This window comes from Pristiophorus japonicus, chromosome 12, assembly GCF_044704955.1.
Source record: "Pristiophorus japonicus isolate sPriJap1 chromosome 12, sPriJap1.hap1, whole genome shotgun sequence".
Taxonomy (NCBI): Eukaryota; Metazoa; Chordata; class Chondrichthyes; family Pristiophoridae; genus Pristiophorus; species Pristiophorus japonicus.
This window is the reverse complement of record NC_091988.1, coordinates 101,621,595-101,648,145: the sequence shown is the minus strand read 5'-3', so window position 1 is coordinate 101,648,145 and position 26,551 is coordinate 101,621,595. Positions and strand designations below refer to the sequence as shown.

The following is a 26,551-nucleotide window of genomic DNA, read 5'->3' as shown; positions in this document are numbered from 1 at the left end:
GGCGGGAAAGGATTGGGACGAGGCCGCAGCAACAGCCAGGAAACCCGGAAATCTGGGTAACGTGGAGCTCCTGCCGAATCTAACTGCAGGATCGCATTTACATTTTTTATCCCTGTTTCCCGGGCTACAACCAACCAGATTAGAGGCTGGCTAGCTGCCATGTGGGAAGGCATGCACTGGAAGGGAAGGGGAGAGGAGAGGAGAGGAGGGAATGAAGGTAGGGAGGCAGAGACCCTGGAGGTCAATGGGGGGGGGATCGGAAAAGCTAGTGGTGGAGCGGGGGGGGGGGGGTGAGATCAGAGGTCATGGGTGTTATGTCCTTGGCTGCTCTGATCATGATTCCACAAGGCAATGTGTTGTACTTGAACTGTAGTGACCTTAGTCCTAACTCCAGAGTGAGGATATCTGGTGGCCTGCCTTTTATACTAGGCCAGGCACACCTATACAAGTAAACTACAAGTCTCCCACTGCTGTGACCTCTCGTGGCACACCTTGTGATCGTACCAATAGTAGCCATGTAGAATACATGACAACACTCTCCCCCAAGCCTTTAGTGCAAATCGCCTCTGCATTTACTGTGCTCTGGGTTTAGCTCTATCTGGTTGACCCTTGGCAGGTCGTTTCAATCTTGGGTGAGTGGTTGATGTTTCGTTGGCAGCAGAGTGCTGGTGGTTGCTGTTCGTGTGTGTCCCTGACCACTTCATTCTCCGCCCCCCCCCCAACATATAGATTATGCCAGAGGCTCAATGCATTCATATACATTCAAGTCCAGAAAAACAAGTTTGCATTACATTTGTGGTTCAGTTATGAGACAAGTATGTTAGACTGGTGGGATACATTATCGATACATACTGGGGATCGATAACCAGTGCGTAAGGACAAGCGAATTCCAGAACTGCTGGATGGTGTCTAGGCAGTCTGGTGGCGGCACGGTGCCCAGTACTGGCAGTGGGAACCCGGTTGGCTCAAGTTGCCTGCTCTTGGGGCTGTTGCTGTTGCTCCTAGCGTTGGGCAGGTTCACAGGTGCCTGTGACGACCCTTTCTTTGCGCTCTGGGTCGCTGCTGCTCCCTGAGGAGCAGTTGTCTAGCAGTGCACAGGGAACTGCTGACTCTCTACCCTAGGCATTGTTTGGTTTGGGATCCTGGCTGATCCCGGTCCCCTTTGGGAGAACTGTAGTGGGTGACCCTTTGTTCCCGGGTATGGCCTTGGTGGCGATGAGGTCTGGGGACTGCGCCTGAGCACTGCTTGCTTTTTTAGGCTTGTGGCTATTGGTGCCATCGGGTGCCTGAGAAGTGGAGCCGATCAGGGGCAAGGTATCTATATCGGTACCGTTGCTCTCTTGAGATCGCTTGCTCTGCAGCTCGTGTGTATTGGCTGCTTGTGGCCACACTCCATGGTGCATAACTCTGGTCCCAGGGACACAGGCTACAGTGTTGGGTAGCTCGCTGGACCTGTGTACTCCCGATAGGTGTTTGCCCGCTGCAATGGCAGTGTGCAGTTGAAATCCTACATCGCACAACATTTCATTATTTATTGTGAATATCCTGTAGCTCCGATCACGATCGCGCGACTTTTCATTGCTTGTTGCATGTACACAATTCTGATCAACAATTACACATTTTACATGATCGCAATCGCGCGACTTTTCCTTGCTTATTGCCTGTACACAACTCTGATCATCAGTTACACATTTTATCTCTAACTCACAGTTGCTATTACATTGTCCCTTTAAGTGTTGTGGGTTGCAGGCCTCCTTTAAGAGAGCCTTGCTTTCTTTACCCCAATCCTCTTCTCCGTTTGGTGCCACGTGTTGCTCCATCAGCGCTGCACCTCGTGGTCTGGCCGCCGCCATCTTTTTCTTCAGTGCATCACCTCATGGTTCGGGCGCCATCTTTCCACCATCTACGATGTCGACTGCGGTGATCCTCTTCTCCCCGGGTTTTGCCCCCGAAGTTGGGAAGTCGCCTCAGGATCTGATTTTCTTCCTCTGGAGTCCTGCCAAAGGTGCGCTCGGGTCATCCCAGTTGGATCATCTCCACGCAGTCGTGCTGGGCTGGTCTGCTCTCTGGTGCTGGATCCAACCTCAGGTGAGGGCTTGCTTTGCCTCTGAGCGCAGAGGGCGTCGATCGCTGGAGGGATAAAGTCTAAAGTCTTCCCACTTCCAATGGATCTTCTCCATCCACCTTCTTCCGAGTAGCGTTGGTCCATCAAGTGCAACAATCCACAGAGGTAACGTGCACCCCGCCATTATGGAATACCTTAACATCCGCACTACCAACGACTGGGATAAGTTCATCGGTGTAGGTGCGCAGCTTTGCCTGAACCAGGACCAACTTGGGTCGTTCAGCTTGATTGTCCCATAGCCTCTCAAAGACTTCTTGATGCATTATTGACTGGCTCGCCCTCGTGTCTACTTCCATGAAGACTGGAACGCCACCTATCTCGACTACCATCCTCAACGAGGAACACTCGGTGTGCAGGTGAACATCGTCGTGGGGCTGAGCTGCCTCTCTGTCTATCGTTTCATAACCCGTGCCGGATTCATGGCCATCTGCAGACTCTTCATCAACACAGTGAGTCATATTTCTCTTAAACATTCGCTGGAGGTGGCCCTTTGTGCTGCAGCCTTTGCATACATCGTCTTTAAAACGGCACTGGTGACCCTGTGATTCCCTCCACAATGCCAGCTACTCGATTAGCCCCCCTCAGCGGACTCTGAGTTAAGGAACTCGGGGGCCTGTTCCCTCTTCCCTGAGAAGGTTCGGTTTTACAGTCCAGCCTCTAATAGGGCACCACTCTGTGCACAGTACTTGCCGGGTTTGAGTCCTGAGGGTGAGTCATCTGCCTGGAGCCGCAGGTCGAGGTCATGAATGCCTGGCTCACAGAGATGGCCTTCTGCAGCGTGACTGTGGTATCCGCCAACAGTAGCTTATGAAGAAGGCCCTCATGGCCGATTCCAATGACAAAAATGTCCCGCAGCGCTTCGGTGAGGTGGTCACTCTGGAGTTGATTTCGTGATTTCCTGGCCTTTGGGCCGTCAGTGGGTGTAGAACCGGTGTCTGGCTGTGAGGATGCTCTCCTTGGGCTTGAGTTGCTCATGGATTAGTGTTACGAGCTTGGTCATTGTCTACGCTGGTGCTAGCAAGTTCCTGACGAGGCCATAGACGTTGGGCCCATAACTGGTTAGCAGGATAGCTCTGCACTTGCCAGCCAGTGTGGCTGGGTTGTCTCCTGCCAGGTCGTTTGCTGTGAAGAAATGGTTGAGCCTCTCCACAAAGGCGTCCCATTCATCACCATCGGCGAACTGCTGCAACGTACTAAGAGTAGCCATTTTCGTGTGAAAGTCCGTAATTTCGTCGTCAATTGTTATGTCCTTGGATGCTCTGATAACGATTCCATGAGGCAATGTGTTGTATTTGAACTGTATTGACCTTAGTCCTTTATTGATAACTCCAGAGTGAGGATCACACCTGGTGGCCAGCCTTTTATACTAGGCCAGGCACACCTGTACAGGTAAACTACAAGTCTCCCACTGCTGTGCCCTCTGGTGGCACACCTTGTGATAGTACCAATAGTAGCCATGTAGGATACATGACAATGGGGAGATCGGATGCTGGCGGGAGACCGGAGCATATAAACATAAAACCAGCCCAGGAGCAAGAGACAAGGGGTGGGGGGGTGGGGGAACGGGGGGGGCGCAGAGATAGACTGAGATAGAAATCAGTAGCAGGAATGGAATCAAGTATTTCAGAGCTGGGAAGGTTTTTTTTTCCTGACCTTGTTGGCTTGAACCTCAGCACTGTGCTACAATGCAACATACTTTCAATAGTTTTTTGGGGGTGATCGGAAATGCTGGGGGATGGGGGTGGCGGCATCAGAAAGGCCATCAGGGGAAGAGCGGAGATCGGGGTGTGATCGGAAAGGCTTGGGGGCGGTGTGGGGGAGGGGGCACCAGAAAGGCCGGCAGGGGAAGAGCGGAGGTCAGGGTGCGGTTGGAAAGACCAGTGGGCGGAGATCATGGGTTGGGCTGGGAGATCGGATCGTGGTGGGGCTCGGGGTGGCGGGCTGGGGGAGGGAAGGGAGGTCGGCCGATCATGATGATAGAACATGTTTGCTGGGGGGCCTGGGGGAGAAGCATTCTTGCTCCTGGCCCACAGGCAGTGCTGGAAAGACACTTGCCTATTGGATCCAGCCGCTTTAGCATCCCTCCAGCTGCTGGGTTTCCCGATCCCTGGGAAATAATGCCCGCAGACATTAAATCTAAAGGCCTGTGAAAATTTGAGACACACAGCCTCATTAAAATATTTAAATGGCAGACCCACCTCTGGAGAGCAGGTTAGTGACCTGTGCCCCAACCCACCTCCGTTAAAGCTGGACACGTTGGGGGCGGGTTGGGTTTGAGTTTCCGATTTTTGAAATTTTAGCCCCTCCCTCGCATCTCTTGGGGATTAAAATTACCCTCATTAACTCCAGTTCAGACCAGGAGATGTAGAATTTTCTGAATAGGCAGAGCCATAGTAGTTGCTCATATAGTGCAACAGCCACCCCACGTTAAAAGAATTCACGCACAGCCATCTTCCACAGTTTAAAATGAGTTCATCAGTCACCTGAGTACTCATTTTTAGTGTGGAAGCAAGTCATCCTCGACCTTGAGGGACTGCCTATGATGATGATGATGCACATATATCCAGTCTGCTTGGGAAGCACAGATGAATGCTGCACACTCTGGGGTAAAAAGGATATAAGGTAAACATCTAAATATTAGGTTACATTAGCAATTGATGGGCTGTTCTATTCTACTTTAAAGGCAACTGACCAGGGCTGCACAAAAGAGGTATAAAGAAGGCTAGGTATTATGGCCCCAAGTTTCCACATGCGGCGAAAAAGGCGCCCCTCAGAGCTGGGCGCCTGTTTTTCGCGCCGAGAACGGCGCCTGAAAAAAACCGCGGTATTCAAGGAGCTCGATGTCTGCTTGGCGCGGCGCACAGGGGGCGGAGCCTACCGCTCGCGCCGATTTTGTAAGTAGGAGGGGGCGGGTACAATTTAAATGAGGCTTCTTGGTGTCGGTAACCCTGCGCGTGCGCGTTGGAGCGTTCGCGCACGCGCAGTCTGAAGTAAACATTGGCACTCGACTATTTTTAAAAGTGCTGCAGAAAAAGTGAAGATTTGTTTCTTGGACTCCTGCAAAGGCTTGCATTTTAATTTTCTTGATATTTCTGTGTGTGAGGGAGTGCTTTTAGCAGCACTGCTGAATAAATCACCTGCTGAAATCAGTGAGTTCAGCTTTTCACTGCTAAACTTGCAGAACCGGTGCCTGCAAATTAAGGACTATGTGTTTGAAGAAATAAAAGTACCAATTCAACTTTGCAATTGATCAACTTACACCAAGAACAAAGAATTTCTTGCATGAGGAAGCAAACCATTGCATAATATGTGGTGCACCCATTCTGCAAATTTAAATATAAAGATGTCGATGTGGCTGCCTCTCCCTGTCCAAATGGCCTCAGTCAGTCCCCCTCACAGCTCGAAGGCTGCTGCTGCTGCTCCCGACCAGCCACTGACGCCGCTGCAATCCCATGGCCGAATGGCCTCAAGTCCGTCCGGGTGCTGCATCTTCGCGGGGAATGAAGGCCTGCCTCAAGCACCAAGGCTGCTTGCTACCTGCCCCTGCCGTCGAGACCGACGCCACACCGCTGCCTCAAGCACTGAAGCTCAGCACCAAGGCTGCTTGCTGCCTGCCCCTGCCCCCGAGACCGACGCCACACCGCTGCCTCAAGCACTGAAGCTCAGCACCAAGGCTGCTTGCTGCCTGCCCCTGCCCCCGAGACCGACGCCACACCGCTGCCTCAAGCACTGAAGCTCAGCACCAAGGCTGCTTGCTGCCTGCCCCTGCCCCCGAGACCGACGCCACACCGCTGCCTCAAGCACTGAAGCTCAGCACTAAGGTTGCTTGCTGCCTGCCCCCGAGACCGACGCCACACCGCTGCCTCAAGCACTGAAGCTCAGCACTAAGGCTGCTTGCTGCCTGCCCCCGAGACCGACGCCACACCGCTGCCTGAAAGGCCTGCCTGAAGCACTTTCACACAGGTAGGAAGATAGTTTATTTAATCTTTTCTTTGCTTATAAATTTTTATTCAGGTTGGATTTATTTGTATAATATTTGTATAAGTATAACTAAGGATTGATTGTAGAATTTAATGACTTCCCTTCCCCCCCCTACCCCCCCCACAACCTCGTTCCCGACGCCTAATTTGTAACCTGCGCCTGATTTTTTTAAAGTGCAGACAAGGTTTTTTCAAGCGTACAAAAATCTTCACTTGCTCCATTCTAAGTTAGTTTGGAGTACGTTTTCACTGTGGAAACTTTCAAATCAGGCGTCAGTGGCTGGACACGCCCCCTTTTGAAAAAAAAATTCAGTTCCAAAGTGAAACTGTTCTACCTGACTAGAACTGCAGAAAAAAAAATGTGGAGAATTGCGATTTCTAAGATAGTCCGTTCTCCACCAGTTGCTCCTAAAAATCAGGAGCAAATCATGTGGAAACTTGGGACCGTAGTCTTACGAGGCATTTAAAAAATATATAGCTAAATATTCTTTTAACTGCTTTCAAAACTCACCCTTCCATAGTAACTAGCTTAACTGCGTTAAGACTGATCTCGAACTATTAGTTTACTCATTAGTGTAATATATCCTTACGACATCACAAATACACACGCACAAGATGGCTCTTAACACAGGAACTTATGTGACCTTGTCACATGATGCTTTTATGGTATTTACATGAATAGTTGCATTACCACAGTAGTCCACTAGGTGGATTGGCAGTAATCATGGGAGATTTTAACCTACATATCGATTGGTCAAATCAAATCGCACGGGGTAGCCTTGAGGAGGAATTCATAGAATGCATACAGGATTGTTTCTTAGAACAGTATGTTACAGAACCTACAAGGGAACAAGCTATCTTAGATCTGGTACTGTGTAATGAAACAGGAATAATAAACGATCTCCTAGTAAAAGATCCTCTCGGAATGAGTGATCACAGTATGGTTGAATTTGTAATACAGATTGAGGGTGAGGAAGTAGTGTCTCAAAAGAGCATACTATGCTTAAACAAAGGAGACTACAGTGGGATGAGGGCAGAGTTGGCTAAAGTAGACTGGGAACACAGACTAAACGGTGGCACAATTGAGGAACAGTGGAGGACTTTTAAGGAGCTCTTTCAAAGTGCTCAACAAAAATATATTCCAGTGAAAAAGAAGGGCGGTAAGAGAGGGGATAACCAGCCGTGGATAACCAAGGAAATAAAGGAGAGTATCAAATTAAAAACCCATGCATATAAGGTGGCCAAGGTTAGTGGGAAACTAGAAGATTTGGAAAATTTTAAACGACAGGAAAGAATGACTAAGAAAGCAATAAAGAAAGGAAAGTAAACTTGCGCAAAACATAATAACAGATAGTAAAAGTTTTTACCGATATATAAAATGGAAAAGAGTGACTAAAGTAAATGTTGGTCCCTTAGAAGATGAGAAGGGGGATTTAATAATGGGAAATGTGGAAATGGCTGAGACCTTAAACAATTATTTTGCTTCGGTCTTCACAATGGAAGACACTAAAACCATGCCAAAAGTTTCTGGTCACGGGAATGTGGGAAGGGAGGACCTTGAGACAATCACTGTCACTAGGGGGTAGTGCTGGACAGGCTAATGGATCTCAAGGTAGACAAGTCCCCTGGTCCTGATGAAATGCATCCCAGGGTATTAAAAGAGATGGCGGAAGTTATAGCAGATGCATTCGTTATAATCTACCAAAATTCTCTGGACTCTGGGGAGGTACCATCTAATTGGAAAGCAGCTAATATAACGCCTCTGTTTAAAAAAGGGGGCAGACAAAAGGTAGGTAACTATAGGCCGGTTAGTTTAACATCTGTAATGGGGAAAATGCTTGAAGCTATCATTAAGGAAGAAATAGCGGGACATCTAGATAGGAATAGTGCAATCAAACAGACGTAACATGGATTCATGAAGGGGAAATCATGCTTAACTAATTTACTGGAATTCTTTGAGGATATAACGAGCATGGTGGATAGAGGTGTACCGATGGATGTGGTGTATTTAGATTTCAAAAAGGCATTCGATAAGGTGCCACACAAAAGGTTAGTGGTGTGCCACAGGGATCGGTGCTGGGACCACAACTGTTTACAATATATATAGATGACCTGAAAGAGGGGACAGAGTGTAGTGTAACAAAATTTGCAGATGACACAAAGATTAGTGGGAAAGCGGGTTGTGTAGAGGACACAGAGAGGCTGCAAAGAGATTTGGATAGGTTAAGCGAATGGGCTAAGGTTTGGCAGATGGAATACAATGTCGGAAAATGTGAGATCATCCACCTTGGGGAAAAAAACAGTAAAAGGGAATATTATTTGAATGGGGAGAAATTACAACATGCTGCAGTGCAGAGGGACCTGGGGGTCCTTGTGCATGAAACTCTTTTGAGTTTACCTGTAAAAACATAAACATTAAAACCATGCCACCCGACCTGGGTGTCAAAAAGTTAGTTTGCAGGTGCAGCAGGTAATCAGGAAGGCGAATGGAATGTTGGCCTTCATTGCGAGAGGGATGGAGTACAAAAGCAGGGAGGTCCTGCTGCAGCTGTACAGGGTATTGGTGAGGCCGCACCTGGAGTACTGCATGCAGTTTTGGTCACCTTACTTAAGGAAGGATATACTAGCTTTGGAGGGGGTACAGAGACGATTCACTAGGCTGATTCTGGAGATGAGGGGGTTACCTTATATGATAGATTGAGTAGACTGGGTCTTTACTCGTTGGAGTTCAGAAGGATGAGGGGTGATCTTATAGAAACATTTAAAATAATGAAAGGGATAGACAAGATAGAGGTTGTTTCCACTGGTCGGGGAGACTAGAACTAGGGGGCACAGCCTCAAAATACGGGGGAGCCAATTTAAAACCGAGTTGAGAAGGAATTTCTTCTCCCAGAGGGTTGTGAATCTGTGGAATTCTCTGCCCAAGGAAGCAGTTGAGGCTAGCTCATTGAATGTATTCAAATCACAGATAGATAGATTTTTAACCAATAAGGGAATTAAGGGTTATGGGGAGCGGGCGGGTAAGTGGAGCTGAGTCCACGGCCAGATCAGCCATGATCTTGTTGAGTGACGGAGCAGGCTCGAGGGGCTAGATGGCCTACTCCTGTTCCTAATTCTTATGTTATATTCTTATATTATCAGTAGTCCACTAGGTGGCGCTCTATATTACACTTCTCCCTCCTTAATGAAGAAGTAATCATAACAAAATAATCATCATACATAACTTGCATGGTTGTACACAACAAAAGATATGGACTTATTTTGCCATATTTACAAATCAAACTTAACCACTCGTTTAATAAAAACAGAAAATGCTGGAAATCTCAGCGGGTCAGGCAGAGAGAGAAACAGAGTCAACATTTCAGCTTGATGACCCTTCATCAGAACGGGCGAATATTCGAAATGAACAGATGCTTAAGGAGCACTGAAAGGGGGAGGGGAGGAAAGAACAAAAGGGAAGGTCTGTGATAGGGCAGAAGACAGGAGAGATTAGAGAGACAAAAGTGATGATGGGACGAGTTGAGATAGTAATGACAGAAGTTAGAAAAAAGTTAGTCTGGATCGGGTGTGAATGGCGGAATAATTACCAGCTGTCATGGGAAACAGAGAAAAAAAGTTACATAAGATAGTGGGGGTGAGGGTATTTAAAAAAAAATGGAGGAACGGGAGCCAAATATGGGTAGAGGTTATGGTCTTGAAGTTGTTGAACTCGATGTTGAGTCCAGAAGGCTGTAAAGTGCCTAAACAAAAGATGAGGCACTGTTCCTCGAGCTTGCAGTGAGCATGGAAATGTCAGAGTGAGAGTGGAGCAGGGAATTAAAGTGACAGGTGCCCGGTAGCTCGGGATCACGCAGACTGAACGGACATGTTCCCCAATGTAGAGGAGACCACATCGTGAACACAGTATACTAAATTGGAAGAAATACAAGTAAATCACTGTTTCATCTGGAAAGAGTATTTGGGGCCTTGGATAGTGGGAAGAAGGAGGAGGTAAAAGGGCAGGTGTTGCATCTCCTGCGCTTGCACGGGAAGGTGCCATGGGAAGGGGAGGGGATGCTGGCGGTGACTGCGGAATAGACTAGGGTATCGCGGAGGGAGTGGTCCCTTCGGAATGCTGAGAGGGGAGGGGAAGGGAAGATGTGATTGGTGGTGGGATCATGCTGGATGTGGCAGAAATGGCGAACGATGATCCGTTGAACGTGGAGGCTGGTGAGGTGAAAGGTGAGGACAAGGGGAACCCCGTCGTGGCTCTGAGAGGGAGGGGAAGGGGTGAGAACAGAGGTGCGCAAAATAGAACAGACACGGTCGAGGGCCATGTTAACCACGGCAGAAGGGAATCCTCAGTTGAGGAAAAAGGAAGACATGTTAGAGGCACTAGTGTGGAAGATGGCATTGTCAGAGCAGATGCGACAGAGACAGAGAAATTGGGAGAATGGAATGCAGTCCTTACAGGATGCGGGGTGGGAGGAAGTGTAGTCCAGATAGCTGTGGGAGTCAATGGGTTTATAATGAATGTTTGTCAATAGTCTATCCCCATAGATGGAGACAGAGAAGTCGAGGAAGGGAATGGAAGAGTCGGAGATGGGCTATGTGAAGGAAGGGTGGAAATTGGAAACCGATACAGTCATCAATGTACCGGTAAACATATCTCATGAAAAGGCAGGCACAGCTAGGACCCATGTGGGTTCCCATAGCAACACCTTTAATTTGGACGAAGTCAGTGGAGTTCAAGGAGCAGTTGTTCAATGTGAGAACAAGTTCAGCCATGCCTGCCTGACTAGCTATGCCTGCCTTTTAATGGGATATGTGGAACATTCTTTGTTCCAGTCCTGCTCGGGTCCCCTCCCTCACCTCTTTTTCCGGTACATTGATGACTGTATTGGTGCCATTTCCTGCTCTCGCCCTGAACTAGAAAATTTCATTCACTTTGCATCCAACTTCCACCCTTCCTTCACCTTCACATGGTTCATCTCTGACTTTTCACTTCCCATATCGACTTCTCTGTCTCCATTTCTGGGGATAGACTATTGACAAACATTCGTTATAAGCCCACTGACTCCCTCAGCGACCCGGACTACACTTCCTCCCACCCCGCATCTTGTAAGGACTCCATTCCATTCTCACACTTTCTCCGTCGCATCTGCTCTGACGATGCCACCTTCCACACTAGTGCCTCTGACATGTCTTCCTTTTTCCTCAACCGAGGATTCCCCTCTGTGTGTTAACATGGCCCTTGACCATATCAGTTCTATTTCCCGCAGCTCTGCTCTCACCCCTTCCCTTCCCTCCCAGTACCCCTTGTCCCCACCTTTCACTCTACCAGCCTTCACGTTCAATGGATCATCTTCCGCCATTTCCGGCATCTCCAGCATCATCCCACCACCAATCACATCTTCCCTCCTCTCCCCTCTCAGCATTCCGAAGGGACCGCTCCCTCCACAACACCCTGATCGTTCCGCAGTCATCCTCAGCATCCCCTCTCCTTCCCAAGGCACCTTCCGTGCAAGCACAGGAAATGCAACACCTGCCCTTTTACCTCCCCTCCATTCCCACTATCCAACAAATCTACATTTGGTAATGTATTAGGTAGATTACCCTCTGTAACCTGGTTTATGGTTACTTTATAATTACAACACGACCTTACCTTACCGTCTGACTTAAGTACAATAACAATGGGTATAGAAACACAGAAACATAGAAAATAGATGCAAGAGTAGGCCATTTGGCCCTTCGAGCCTTCACCACCATTCAATAAGATCATGGCTGATCATTCACCTCAGTACCCCTTTCCTGCTTTCTCTCCATACCCCTTGATCCATTTAGCCGTAAGGGCCATATCTAACTCCCTCTTGAATATATCCAATGAACTGGCATTAACAACTCTCTGCGGTAGGGAATTCCACAGGTTAACAACTCTCTGAGTGAAGAAGTTTCTCCTCATCTCAGTCCTAAATGGCTTACCTCTTATCCTTAGACTATGTCCCCTGGTTCTGGACTTCCCCAACATCGAGAACATTCTTCCTGCATCTAACCTGTACAATCCCGTCAGAATTTTGTATGTTTCTATGAGGTCCCCTTTCATTCTTCTACACTCCAGTAAATACAAGCTCAGTCGATCCAATCTCTCCTCATATGTCAGTCCTGCCATCCCGGGAATCAGTCTGGTGAACCTTCGTTGCACTCCCTCAATAGCAAGAGCGTCCTTCCTCAGATTAGGAGACCAAAACTGAACACAATATTCCAGGTGTGGCCTCACCAAGGCCCTGTACAACTGCAATAAGACCTCCCTGCTCCTATACTCCAATCCTCTAGCTATGAAGGCCAAAATACCATTTGCCTTCTTCATCGCCTGCTGTACCTGCTTGCCAATTTTCAATGACTGATGTACCATACACCCAGGTCTCGTTGCACCTCCCCTTTTCCTAATCTGCCGCCATTCAGATAATATTCTGTCTTTGTGTTTTTGCCACCAAAGTGGATAACCTCACATTTATCCACATTATACTGCATCTGCCATGCATTTGCCCACTCACCTAACCTGTCCAAGTCACCCTGCAGCTTCTTAACGTCCTCCTCACAGCTCACACCGCCGCCCAGATTAGTGTCATCTGCAAAACTTCCTTCATCCAAATCATTGATGTATATTGTAAAGAGCTGGGGTTCCAGCACTGAGCCCTGCGGCACCCTGCTATTCTGAAAAGGACCCGTTTATCCCGACTCTTTGCTTCCTGTCTGCCAACCAGTTCTCTATCCACGTCAGTACATTACCCCCAATACCATGTACTTTAATTTTGCACACTAATCTCTTGTGTGGAACCTTGTCAAAAGCCTTTTGAAAGTCCAAATACACCACATCCACTGGTTCTCCCTTGTCCACTCTACTAGTTACATCCTCAAAAAATTCTCGAAGATTTGTCAAGAATGATTTCCCTTTCATAAATCCATGCTGATTTGGACCAATCCTGTTACTACTTTCCAAATGCGCTGCTATTTCATCTTTAATAATTGATTCCAATATTTTCCCCACTACTGATGTCAGGATAACCGGTCTATAATTACCCGTTTACTCTCTTCCTCCTTTCTTCAAAAGTGGTGTTACTTTAGCTACCTTCCAGTCCATAGGAACTGATCCAGCGTCGATAGACTGTTGGAAAATGATCACCAATCCATCCACTATTTCTAGGGCCACTTTCTTAAGTACTCTGGGATGCAGACTATCAGGCCCTGGGGATTTAGCGGCCTTCAATCCCATCAATTTCCCGAACACAATTTCCCGCCTAATAAGGATTTCCTTCAGTTCCTCCTGCTCACTAGACTCTCGATCCCCTAGTGTTTCTGGAAGGTTATTTGTGACTTCCTTCATGAAGATAGAACCAAAGTATTTGTTTAACTGGTCTGCCGTTTCTTTGTTCCCCATTATAAATTCACCTGAATCTGACTGCAAGGGACCTACGTTTGTTTTCACTAATCTTTTTCTCTTCACATATCTATAGAAGCTTTTGCAGTCAGTTTTTATGTTCCCAGCAAGCTTCCTCACATACTCTATTTCCCCCCTCCGAATTAAACCCTTTGTCCTCCTCTGCTGAATTATAACATTCTCCCAGTCCTCAGGTTTGCTGCTGTTTCTGGCTAATTTATACGCCTCTTCCTTGGATTTAACATTATCCTTAATTTCCCTTGTTAGCCACGGTTGAGCCACCTTCCCCGTTTTATTTTTACTCCAGACAAGGATGTACAATTGTTGAAGTTCATCCATGTGCTCTTTAAATGTTTGCCATTGCCTATCCACCGTCAACCCTTTAAGTGTCACTCGCCAGTCTGTTCTAGCCAATTCACGTCTCATACCATCAAAGTCACCTTTCCTTAAGTTCAGGACCCTAGTCTCTGAATTAACTGTGTCACCCTCCATCTTAATAAAGAATTCTACCATATTATAGTCACTCTTCCCCAAGGGGCCTCACATAACAAGATTGCTAATTAGTCCCTTCTCATTACACATCACCGAGTCTAGGATGGCCAGCCCTCTAGTTGGTTCCTCGACATATTGGTCTAGAAAACCATCCCTAATACACTCCAGGAAATCCTCCTTCACCGCATTGCTACCAGTTTGGTTAGCCCAATCAATATGTAGATTAAAGTCGCCCATGATAACTGCTGTACCTTTATTGCACGCATCCCTAATTTCTTGTTTGATGCTGTCCCCAACCTCACTACTACTGTTGGTGGTCTGTACACAACTCCCTCTAGCGTTTTCTGCCCTTTGGTATTCCGTAGCTCCACCCATACCGATTCCACATCATCCAAGCTAATGTCCTTCCTTCCTAATTTCCTCTTTAACCAGTAACGCCACCCCACCTCCTTTTCCTTTCTGTCTATCCTTCCTGAATGTTGAATACCCCTGGATGTTGAGTTCCCAGCTTTGGTCACCCTCGAGCCATGACTCCGTGATGCCAATTACATCATATCCGTTAACAGCTGTCTGCGCAGTTAATTCGTCTACCTTATTACGAATACTCCTTGCATTGAGGCACAGAGCCTTCAGGCTTGTCTTTTTAACACACTTTGCCACTTTAGATTTTTGCTGTAATGTGGTCCTTTTTGCTTTTTGCCTTGGGTTTCTCTGCCCTCCACTTTTACTTTTCTTCTTTCTATCTTTTGCTTCTGCCTCCATTCTACTTCACTCTGTTTCTCTGCATTGGTTTTCATCCCCCTGCCATATTAGTTTAACCCCTCCCCAACAGCACTAGCAAACACTCCTCCTCGGACATTGGTTCCGGTGCTGCCCAGGTTTGTACTGGTCCCACCTCCCCCAGAACCGGTTCCAATGCCCCAGGAATTTGAATCCCTCCCTTCTGCACCACTCCTCAAGCCACGTATTCATCTGAGATATCATGAGATTCCTACTCTGACTAGCACGTGGCACTGGTAGCAATCCTGAGATTACTACTTTTGAGGTCCTTCTTTTTAATTTAGCTGCTAGCTCCCTAAATTCATCTTGTAGGACCTCATCCCGTTTTTTACCTATATCATTGGTACCTATATGCATCAGGACAACTGGCTGTTCATCCTCCCCCTTCAGAATGTCCTGCAGCCACTCCAAGACATCCTTGACCCTTGCACCAGGGAGGCAACATACCATCCTGGAGTCTCAATTGCGGCCGCAGAAACGTCTATCTATTCCCCTTACTATAGAATCCCCTACCACTATAGCTCTCCCACTCTTTTTCCTGTCCTCCTGTGCAACAGAGCCACTCATGGTGCCATGAATTTGGCTGCTCCTGCTTCTGCTCTCCCCTTAACTGTCATCCCACTCAACCGTACCCAAAGCGGTGTATCTATTTTGCAGGGGGATGACCTTCCTTCCACTGCTCTTCCTGTTGGTCACCCATCCCATATCTGGCTGTGTAACCTTTACCAAAACCAACTCACTAAACGTGCTATTCTCAACATCTTCAGCATCGCGCATGCTCCAGAGTGAATCCACCCACAGCTCCAGTACCGCAATGCGGTCTGTCAGGTGCTGCAGCCGGATACACTTCCTGCACATTTAGTCGAGAGGGACACTGGAAGCATCCCTGACTTCCCACATAGCACAGGAGGAGCATGACTCGGTTGCGAGCTCTCCTGCCATGGCTTAACCCTTAGATTAACTTAATTTGGCAACAACAATGCTAAAGGTTGAGAAAGAAAAAGAAAAAGAAAAACTACTCACCAATCACCACCAATCACTTATCCCCTTGGCTGTGACGTCACCCTTTGATTTCTTTCTACTTCTTTTTTGTCTTCTCTCTCTGCACCTGCTGGCCTCCACAAACTCCTGCTGCTCCCCGACTACATTGGGCCTTTTATAGGCCTCTCTGACGCTGACGCTCCACCTCCACGAACTCCCGTCCAATTACTTAGATCTACCTTAGAGGTAATGTTCTCAGTTTCTAGTCTTTTGAGTTGTTGCTCAACTTTCTCCTTGAGTGTGTATGGTATGGGATGTGGCTTATAGTAAACTGGTCTAGTGTCCTTCTGTCCTCTGACACTCGACTTGAAGCCTTGGATCGGACTGCCTGGTTCACAGAACACCTTCTGATACTACTTAATGACATCATCCTTCGATGCAAATCTTGTTTCAACATGAAAAATCTCATTCCAATCCAGCTTCAGTGATCCCAACAAATTTCTACCTATCAAGACAGGCTTGTCTTCTGCTACTACTAAGAGAGGCAAGCACTGAAACTGATCTTTGTATTTCACTGGTACGGTGATACGTCCTACCGCAGAGATTTGCTCTCCTGAGTAGCCTCGCAGTTCTATCTTTGACTTCTCCGGTGGAAAATCACTCAACTTGTCGAGATATAGCGCTTCCGGTGCTATGCTCATGGTTGCACCAGTGTCTATTTCCATGGGTATCTGGTCCTTGCAATGTCTACATGGATGACGATACTTCACGAATCGTTGTCAGATATTTTTGTGGTCCTGATGATGTGTATCTCGAGAACTTCCTCGTCCTTCTCTTCAATGCTATGTAGTGTCTGGAAATTTCTACTTAGATCATTGAACATTGGTTTACTCTTCAGTCAGCATGCTTTCACAAGATGCCCAATTCTCTTGCAGTAGCAACACTCTGCCTTCACATATGGACAGCTTTGAGCAATGTGTTGTCCCAGGCACCGATAGCATGACTTCAATGTTCTGTTACCTTGCTGAGGCCTTGACACAACTGCCTTTTACTTTTAACCTGCAGGCGATTCACCTCGGTTGTCTGACGACTGGAAATGATGCGAAATTCTCGGGAGTATTGGTCGGCCGTATCCATTGACATAGCTGTCTGACAAGCTATATCAAAAGTCAAGTTAGGGGTTGTCAACAACTTTCTTCTGATTGCTTCATTTTTCATCCCACAAACAAAGCGGTCATGCAATGCTCGGTCCTGAAAGTTTCCGAAATGAAAGTGAATGGATAGCTTTTTTAAAGCTACAATGTATTCACTGATACCCTCATCAATTAATTGATCTCGTATTCCAAAATGGTAACTTTGAATAATTTCCAGGGGCTCTGGACTGTAGTGCTAGTTAGAATTTCCATCAGTGGCGTGTCCTTTAGCTTGACGGGAACAAACACATTTTTCAGGGATTCATACACCTCGGGGCCTGCTTCAGTGAAGAAAATAGCCCGGTTACGGTTTTCATCATTGGGGACTTCGACAATACTATTTGCGGTGAATAACATTTCTAGCCGCTCCACATCCGCTTCGAAAGTCTCTCGGCCGCGATGGAGCTCACCCAAGCACCCTATTATTCCATAGGCACGGCCATCTGGACTCTTCAGTTCAGCCAAGTGTGCTTGAATATTTACCTTGGATCTTTAGCTGCGCTGCAAAACAAAGAACCTCTCAGTCTTTCTGTTGTTTGGCTGGAATCATCCAGCAACAAAAAATTCAACAACAAAAATTTCAGCTAGGGAATCCGATTATCCTATCTTCATCGCCAATGTGATATATTCCTTACAACATCACAAACACACACACACAGGATGGCTCTTAACACAGGAACTTGTCGTGACCTTGTCACATGATGCTTTTATTGAATTTACATGAGTAGTTGCATTACCACAGTAGTCCACTAGATGGAGCTCTATATTGCAATTAGGGTGTAGGTTTTTATGAGTTAGTGATCCAGTGCAAAGCTTCAAACGAGGTATTGGGATGTTCGGCACACCTGACTTGCAGCTTATGTGTCTTTCCGTCCATTAAAACTGCAGAAAGGAAAATAAGGCGGGGTGCAAATTAAGCATACTTGCCAGATTTCCCAATATGTGCTTGCATCGCATGAAGCTTTGTGATGAGAGAGCTAGCTCATGAATTTACACCAATATCCCACTTATCATTTCATGAACTTAAAACATCTATTTAACTGGTCTAGATTAGAAGTGACTGAAGATTCAGGTTAATTATCAGTTGTGAAGTACAGGCTAATCCCCACTGCCCTGGAGTTTGTTCCATTTCCAGCATGCACTTGAGGAACTTATCAAAGTGTGTTTGCTTGCCCTGACAGCAGAAGTGTTTTCCCACATATTTCTTTGCCTTTCATTTTTTAACAGTTTCCATGAGCAAAGAAAAACACTGCTCATATGATTATCTTAGACATTTCAAGAATTAGCTGTAGTATTATGATTGAAAGCTGTTAATTATCACATCAAAAACATTGGCATTGGTTCTAGAGTCTCTCATAAAGTGCATAATCCCTTCTACAATTTTATAACTATATGTGGGGGTTTGCTGCTGACAGGATGCACACAAAAGCAGGTTTATGCTATACAGCTAAACACAAATGTGCTAGTGATCATCAGCATGTAAGTTAACATTTAGACGTATAAATTGGTCACCATTGCACCTGTTCGAAGTGTAAAATGGGGTCAGAAATGACTAATTTTGCAGGAATATGCCCTGTGCCCCAAGGATCACTGAAAAATGTCCAACACCATAATGGCCATGCATGATTTTCAGGCGTCCGGCACAGCTGGCTAAAACAAGCATTAGGCCCTTTCACATGCCAAAGACGGTCCTAACACCAGTTTTAGGACCCCTTAGGGAAATTGTGCTGCCCTGAATGAAGCCAGAGGCGGCACCAGACCTGATTCACTCAGGATTTGCTGCCGTGGATATGCCAGGGACCACCACCAAACAGATAAGTAATATTTATTTAAAATTTTACTGTGGAGCCAGGAGGAGCAGGAATGTCATGTCACTCGGATGGGGGCCAAAGAGATGATTTTTTTTTCCCCAGAGAGAAACTGAGGCTTTCTCTCTTAACTTTTTTGGAAACATTTCTGAGGCCTTGGCAAGTCCCTTTACAGATTCCATGCCTGCTCTCAACAGGCACGTCTTCTGCTATTCCGGTGGAGGGTGTAGTGGGTAGAATTCACTGGGTAGCCCAGAAACAGGCACACCTCCAAAGATCTAAAGGGAGGGAAGAGAAAGTTTCCAACGGTTTTCCCTCTCCCACCCAAAGACTTATAGCCCCTTTGACTCTAATGCCAAAACTGGTAGATTTTTCCAAACATTTTCCATCCTTTGAGTAAAGGGGGTCATTTTCCCATTCGGCATGGGCATAAACTGGCTACTGTGAATCAGCCGCCCATTATACGCACGCCTGATTTTCCTTTCCATTTACTTCAATGGAACTGAAAATCAGGCTAGCGTGTGACGAGCGCTCAATCCGCAACTCCCAGTTTACTGTCTACATCAGGAGTTAAAATCAGCCCCAAGCTGTTTTTTCTAACATCTGTTTTAAATGTGAGATACGCTTACAAAGGCCCAAGTAGCATTCCAGAACTTTGCTCAGTCTTTATGTGTGAGCCTACAGAGTGAATGTCGGCAGACTATTTAACCTCATTACGTGCTCCTCCAACGTACATGTGAACTTTCCAGCACGGATCGCTGCATTACAATCAGAAGTAGCAATCCTGACTGATTTTTCTCTGTCTAGCTTAGGGGCACAGAGGATCATTGTAGCTTCCTAATGCTACCCTGGCTGAGGAGGACTAACTCAGCACAGAGCAGGGATTAACTTGGGATCTTCCAGTCCTTATGGCTTAGTAATATAACACTCAATGCTTTTATTCCCTAATCCAGCGGGGCTAGTTTCACGGGTTTATTTAAGACAAGGGCTCACTGTTGCACTGTTGATTAAGTTTCAAGAAGAAGAGCACATTAGGATTTTATTAATTTTTATTTATTTTTCTCACTGTAGGAAATAACAAACAAAATCATAATTGAATACGATATCTTTGATGAATTCCACTACAATCTAACTGATGAAGATTTTGAAACTAAGTAAGTACTAGAAGTTTTGAAATTATTGTGAATCCCAAATTGTTTAAAACTATAAAAAGCTCCTCCATGCACCTGCTGAAGGTGGTACTCCAATAACATGTGCCTTGAAGTGGTAAGATATAGGTCGGTACTCACTTGTCATTGCCCGCATGGTGGGTTCCCAAAAACGAATGTCAGTGGGGAATCGACTCCACTCATTTCTCCATTGACTGGCTCAATAGAGAAGGAGTAAGAAGAAGTCATCAACCCACTCTCTGAGCTCATGTCAGAGAGAAATCTGAAGCAATGAAAAAATTAACCAGGGGATAGGGGGTGTTACATGTGTAAGCACTCTAGTAATGACTCCACGAGTTAAGGTATTGTACTTGAACTTAGTCCATTTATTGTAGCTCCTGAGTGAGGATACAGTGAGGTGAGCTCCCTTATATACTTGGTTACCTGCAGTGTGCAGGTGACCCTGAGGTCTCCACCAGTAGCACCCTCTGGTGGTACAGGTACAGTGTAGACAGTGTGAAGATACATTCAATGGTCTAATGTTACAGTACATACATTATACATGCACAACATCACTTCCCCCTAAGTCTTGTGCACTGTGTGCTCTGGCCCTCGACTTGAGTGCCCAAAGCCCTTGCACTTTGTCTTTGCTTGGGAATGGCTCTCACCCTGTAGACCTCCAAGTCCTTATTGCCACGACATTGGGAAATGGTCAGCAGTGGACGGTTGGAGGTCGTAGTGAGGGTTGTGTAGGTTCTGAGTGTGATCCATGTGTGTCCATGGCTACATATATCCATTTCCTGCCGCCCCCCTGCCCCCAATGACCATGAATGTGGCTCGACATCTGCATTGGCGTACATGTATAGAGAATAAAAAATAAGATCACTGTTTTTGGGTACAGCAGTAGTGGAACAAGTACATATTTCAGGTAAGGTACAAACGTGGTATTACAGTCTTGCCCCTGGGGTGTGGGTGCAGGACGCTTGTTCCGGAGCAACTGGACTGTGCCCCCTGCCGGCTGGGTGGGCTCTGATTGCTCACCTGGCTGTGTCTCAGGGCCTTTGCCGTTGCCGAGTGGTGGCAGAGCCACTGGAATGTGTGGCCTCCCTGTCCTCCTTTGAGAGCTGCAGAGTCTCCCTGCTGCCCTTCAGAGTCTGGTCATCCCAGGTATTGTCGGGAGGGGTGGAGGGTGCTGGCCTCTTGCTTCTGGTGCTGGCCCTGGTGGCCAGAGGGGTAGGGCCGATCTGGGGCAGGGTGCCAGTGGTGGTGCCTGTGCTGTCCATTGATCGCTGGCCCTGCAGTGGGTATGCTCCCTCTGTGTGTGTGGCCACACTCCCTGGGGCATCACATTGGTCCCTGAGGCGCAGGCTACATGATCTGGGTGCTTCCCACGGGAGGTTGCTCTTAGTTTTGTCGGCGTACATGTAGAACCCGGCATCACACATCATTTCATCATTTACATTCCTGATACATTGGCTCCGACTGCAATCAGCCAACTCGACATTGTTACTTGTCGTTTCAAATTCGCATTTGTCAATTACATCTTCACATTTGTCAATTACATCTCTTTCCTGTGTAATATCGGCATCGCTGTACAAGGTTACATTTAGATACTTGCATTTGTTAATTACATCTTTTTCATTAGTATCACCGGAGTGGAACTGTCCCTTTAATTGTGCTGGGTTGCCGGTCTCCTTTAAGAGGGCCTTGCAATTTTTACCCCAATCCGGTTTGCTGCTCGGCATCACGTGTTGTTCCCGCAACGCCGCCCCTCGTGGTCTGGTCGCGGCCATCTTGATTTCAGGTGCTTCACCTCGTGGTGCGGGCGCCATCTTCTTTGTCTCCACGAGGTAGGCTGCGTTGATCCTTTTCTCCTCAGGTTCTGCCACGGAAGCCGGGAATTTACCTTCTGCGCCGATCTTCTTCCTTCGGAATCCTGCCACTGGAGCCCGGAAGGTGAGATCTGATCGTTTGGGTTGGATCATCTCACCGTTGGAATGTGCAGTCTGTGTCGTCGCCTCCACGTACGTTTTGGTTGTTGTCTTCGCTGGGGCTAGCAGATCCCTGACGAGGCCATGGACGGTGGGCCCAAAACTGCTGAGCAGGATAGCTCTGCGCTTATCAGCCAGCGAGGTCGGGTCGTCTCCTGCCAGGTCATTTGCAATGAAAAAGTGTTCAAGCCTTTCCACAAAGGCATCCCAATCTTCCCCATTAGCGAATTGTTGAAAGTTGCTAAGGTTAGCCATTTTGCGCGTGTAAATTCGTAATCTCATCGCCAGTTGTTATATGTGTAAGCACTCTAGTAATGACTCCACGAGTTAAGGTATTGGACTTGAACTGTTGTGACCTTAGTCCATTTATTGTAGCTCCTGAGTGAGGATACAGTGAGGTGAGCTCCCTTTTATACTTGGTTACCTGCAGTGTGCAAGTGACTCTTAGGTCTCCACCAATAGCACCCTCTGGTGGTACAGGTATAATGTATACAGTGTGAAGATACATTCAGTGGTCTAATGTTACAGTACATACATTATACATACACAGCAGGGGGGTGGAAATTAAGAACATAAGAAATAAGAAATAGGAGCAGGAGTAGACCAACTGGCCTCTCGAGCCTGCTCCGCCATTTAATAAGATCATGGCTGATCTGATCATGGACTCAGCTCCATTTCCCTGCCCACTCCCCATAACCCTTTATTCCCTTATTGCTCAAAAATCTGCCTATCTCCGCCTTAAATATATTCAATGACCCAGCCTCCACAGCTCTCTGGGGCAGATAATTCCATAGATTTACAACCCTCTGAGAGAAGAAATTCCTCCTCATCTCAGTTTTAAATGGGCGGCCCCTTATTCTGAGACTATGACCCTAGTTCTAGTTTCCCCTATATTTTAATGTCAGCAGGTGAATGTTGGATTCTTCTGTTGCTGGTTTCAAACAAGAGACATAAAGTAATCTGCCAGGGCTGGGCAGTGCGCTGGTACATCCATGTTCAACTTTCAGGCACAAGGGAAATTTCATTTTAAACTATCAAGAGGGGAAGAGCATGCCAGTCTTTGCTGGGCCATAAGGAAGGGGCTATGGGTATTGAGCAGCAGGAGGAAGGAAAACTGTTTGTGGAGGAACAGCTACCTGCACTACTGAACTGTACATGAGTACACCAGCTATATTACCAAGCAGCATAGACTATTTTGCATGTATGCACAAATCTGAAAATAAAAATAAAAGTAAGTATATTACTTCAATGTCCAGGTGAGAGATCCGGAGTTATGGCTTCAATCACAGGAAGAGGGATCCAAGGATAGGGTTTTAATCATGGGATAAGCATTCAGCTGGATTTCACAGCAGAGATTTTCCTCATGTTTGACATCTGCTTTCGGGCAGATTCGAGGCAGAGAAATGGGTAAAGGACTCACAGCAGCAAATCCCTGCCTGTAAAAAGCCCTGAAGAAATTGTTTTCAATGTGGTCAGGTGGCAGTGTCCATGGAAATACTGCCCATCATAAATGGAGCTTTGAAGTCTAACATTGAATTTTCCCCCCTTGTGTACCGGTATAAAAGAGGCATTTTGGGTTGCTCAGCAGCTGCAACAGGTGGAATTGAAGTTAAATGCCACCTTCTGAGGATTCTGTGTTATGTGTGTTAGGTTCTACTTTGCTACTGAATTCTCCTGCTTTTTTAATCTCAAAATTGCAGGTAGGTTTAGCTTTGCTCCTGGTGCTGTGGTCCTTCATTTTTTTTTTCATCTTAATGCATTCCCTTTAGTAATTCCCCTTCACCTAAGAACCTAAGAAGTAGGAGCAGGAGTAGGCCATGCAGCCCTTCGAGCCTGCTCTGCCATTCAATAAGGTCATGGCTGATCATTGACCTCAACTCCACTTTCCCACCCAATCTCAATATCCCTTGATTCCCCTAGAGTCCAAAAATCTATCTCAGCCTTGAATATTCTCAACGACTGAGCAGAATGAATTCCAAAAATTCACAACCCTCTGAGTGAAGAAATTCCTTCTCATCTCAGTCTTAAATTGCCTACCCCTTATCCTGATACTATGCCCCCTGGTTCTAGGCACTCCAGCCGGGGGAACAACCTCTCAAAATCTACCCTGTCAATCTCCTCTGCCACAACGAGGAAGAAGAGGAGCTACAGAGGGAAGTCAAGCTGATCAGGCACAATAGGAGACATCATCATGGTCTGTACAGACCATCTTCACTTTCAGCAGTGCTTGAAAAGAGTGAAGCAATAACAAAACTATGTCACCCATTTACCCTGGGCGTGCACATTCTGCCTTTGACTCGAGTGTTCTCGACTCCATCCCGCAGCATGCTACTCACCACGACCCAACACTGCACGAGGTAGAAAAACAAGACTTCGGGAGCGGATGGAATCCCTGGCGAGGCACTGAAGTATGGCAGAGAGGCACTACTTGCGCGAATACATAACCTCATCTGGAGGGAGGAGAGCATGCCGGAGATCTCAGAGATGCAGTGATCGTGACCATCTTTAAAAAAGGGGACAAGTCCGACTGCGGCAACTACAGAAGAATCTCCCTGTTATCAGCCACTGGGAAAGTCGTTGCTAGAGTCCTCCTCAACCGTCTTCTCCCTATGGCCGAGGCGCTCCTCCCGGAGTCACAGTGCGGATTTCGTCCCCTACAGGGCACAGCGCACACGACAGCTGCAGGAAAAATGCAGAGAATAGTACCAGCCCTTATACATAGCCTTCTTCGACCTTATAAAGGCCTTTTACACCATCAACTGTGAGGGTCTATGGAGCGTCCTCCATTTCGGATGCCCCCAAAAGTTCATCACCATCCTCTGCCTGCTCTACGACGACATACAGGCCATGATCCTTACCAATGGATCCATTACAGACCCAATCTACGTCCGGTCCGGGGTCAAACAGAGCTGCGTCATCGCCCCAACCCACTTCTCAATCTTCCTCGCTGCCATGCTCCACTTCACAGTCGACAAGCTCCCCGCTGGAGTGAAACTAAACTACAGAACCAGTGGGAACCTGTTCAACCTTCGCCGTCTCCAGGCCAGGTCCAAGACCACCTCAACCTCTGTCATTGAACAACAGTCGCGGACGACACCTGCGTCTGTGCACATACACAGGCTGAACTCCAGGACATAGTCGATGTATTTATTGAGGCATATGAAAACATGGGCCTTACTCTAAACAAAGGTTCACCGGACTGATTTCCGGGATGGCGGGACTGACTGTTAGATCTCTTAATTTCCAATGAAATACGAACTCCGATGTTTTAACTTTTTAATCTTGGCAGAGAGTAACAAGCTGCTGGCTGATTGCCAGTTTCTTTGTCTTACTGAGACACATGGCCAAAATGGCTGTATTTTATACCGGGTTCAATTTACAGAAAAGAACTCGCCTGCTTTGACCTTATTGGCTCAATTGAAAGTCTTTTAACGTTTTAATTGGCTCGCTACCCAAGGTCCGAAAATATCAAGTTGATTGATGACTTAATGCAATGTGGCCTGTGTTTTTTCACAGCCTGTCTAAATGCAGCCTGTTTGAATTCTCTATCAATCCCCCCCTTTGATTCTTTCACAAACTGAATCATAAAACATCAGGTATCACTGGTTAAACATTCTACAAAATAATTTCATACATGTTAATAGAATTTCCTTCCAAAATTTGTTGATGTGTTTCGCCACATGTCCGGACTAGTAGCTTCCACACAAATTTACACCAACTCGAGTTCCATCGTGGCCACAATGGAAGTCTGGTTTTAGTAGGTTATTTAATCTTATTCCAATTTAATCCAAATCAATATCTTAATTCAACCAGTAAACCATCTTTCCTTAAGCATAACATACTCCTGTGCCACGTACAGACAGTCTGCTGGGACCTGCAAGGTGTCTCACCTGCGGGACAGCAGCTACAGCCGCCTGGTCGCAACAACATTTAATCAACATAAACAAACAATATAAAAGTAAAACAATTACAACAAATAGAATTAAACCTTCCACCAATGAAGTCCCTATTGAACCTAGCCATTCAGTGGCTCCACTCCACAAAGTGAATGATGGGGGTTGCTTAAGTGTTTCTACCTCCTTTTGGATATGCTCCGCTAAGTGGGTAATTTCTTCGGAGCTATCTGGGATATACGTGCAACACTCAGTTCCGAGTAGGGCGCAAGTACCTCCCTTTTCAGCCAGGATGTAACCAAGGGCCAGTCTATTCTGTAGGGCTACTGTGCGGATTGCTACCATTTCTGCTTGATTTTAATGAGGGCCTCTGAGGTATCATTGGCTACCCGTTCCACAACGGATGCCATGTTAATGGATTCCCTTGCCAGTTTGGCGGTCCCATACCCAGGGATCAGAATGGCAAAGAACCTCTCTGTTTCTGTGATAGCTCTCTTGGGACGGTGTAAATGTTCCGACAGTGACTTTATATGATACATATAAGGCACAATGTAGGCTAAATAGCAGGATCCCATCCAATTCTGGGGCAGCCAAGGGTGGGCCTTGTGGCCACACACCCAATAGGTGCCATTATATGCAATGAATGTTAGCTGTTTCTTTGTCAGCAACACTCCGGGGCCTGTCCAGGCTTTTCCATCTGTTTTATTCAGAATCCCCGTTATGTTAAAAACTCCCACATCGGC

At 46.7% G+C, this 26,551-nt stretch overlaps 1 protein-coding gene across 8 annotated transcripts in view; it reads left to right on the top strand.

Annotated features, from left to right (window-relative positions):
* dnah1 (dynein, axonemal, heavy chain 1) overlaps positions 1 to 26,551 on the top strand; it is a 668,552-nt gene that overhangs the window by 168,415 nt on the left and 473,586 nt on the right. For all 8 annotated transcript variants that reach the window (XR_011596078.1, XM_070895813.1, XM_070895814.1 and 5 more), the window contains one exon: positions 19,848 to 19,930. Coding sequence is in view for 7 of the 8 variants with exons in the window: in XM_070895813.1 (XP_070751914.1) it covers positions 19,848 to 19,930 (83 nt within the window). In the remaining variant the exon portion in view is untranslated. The remainder of the gene's footprint in view (positions 1 to 19,847; positions 19,931 to 26,551) is intronic.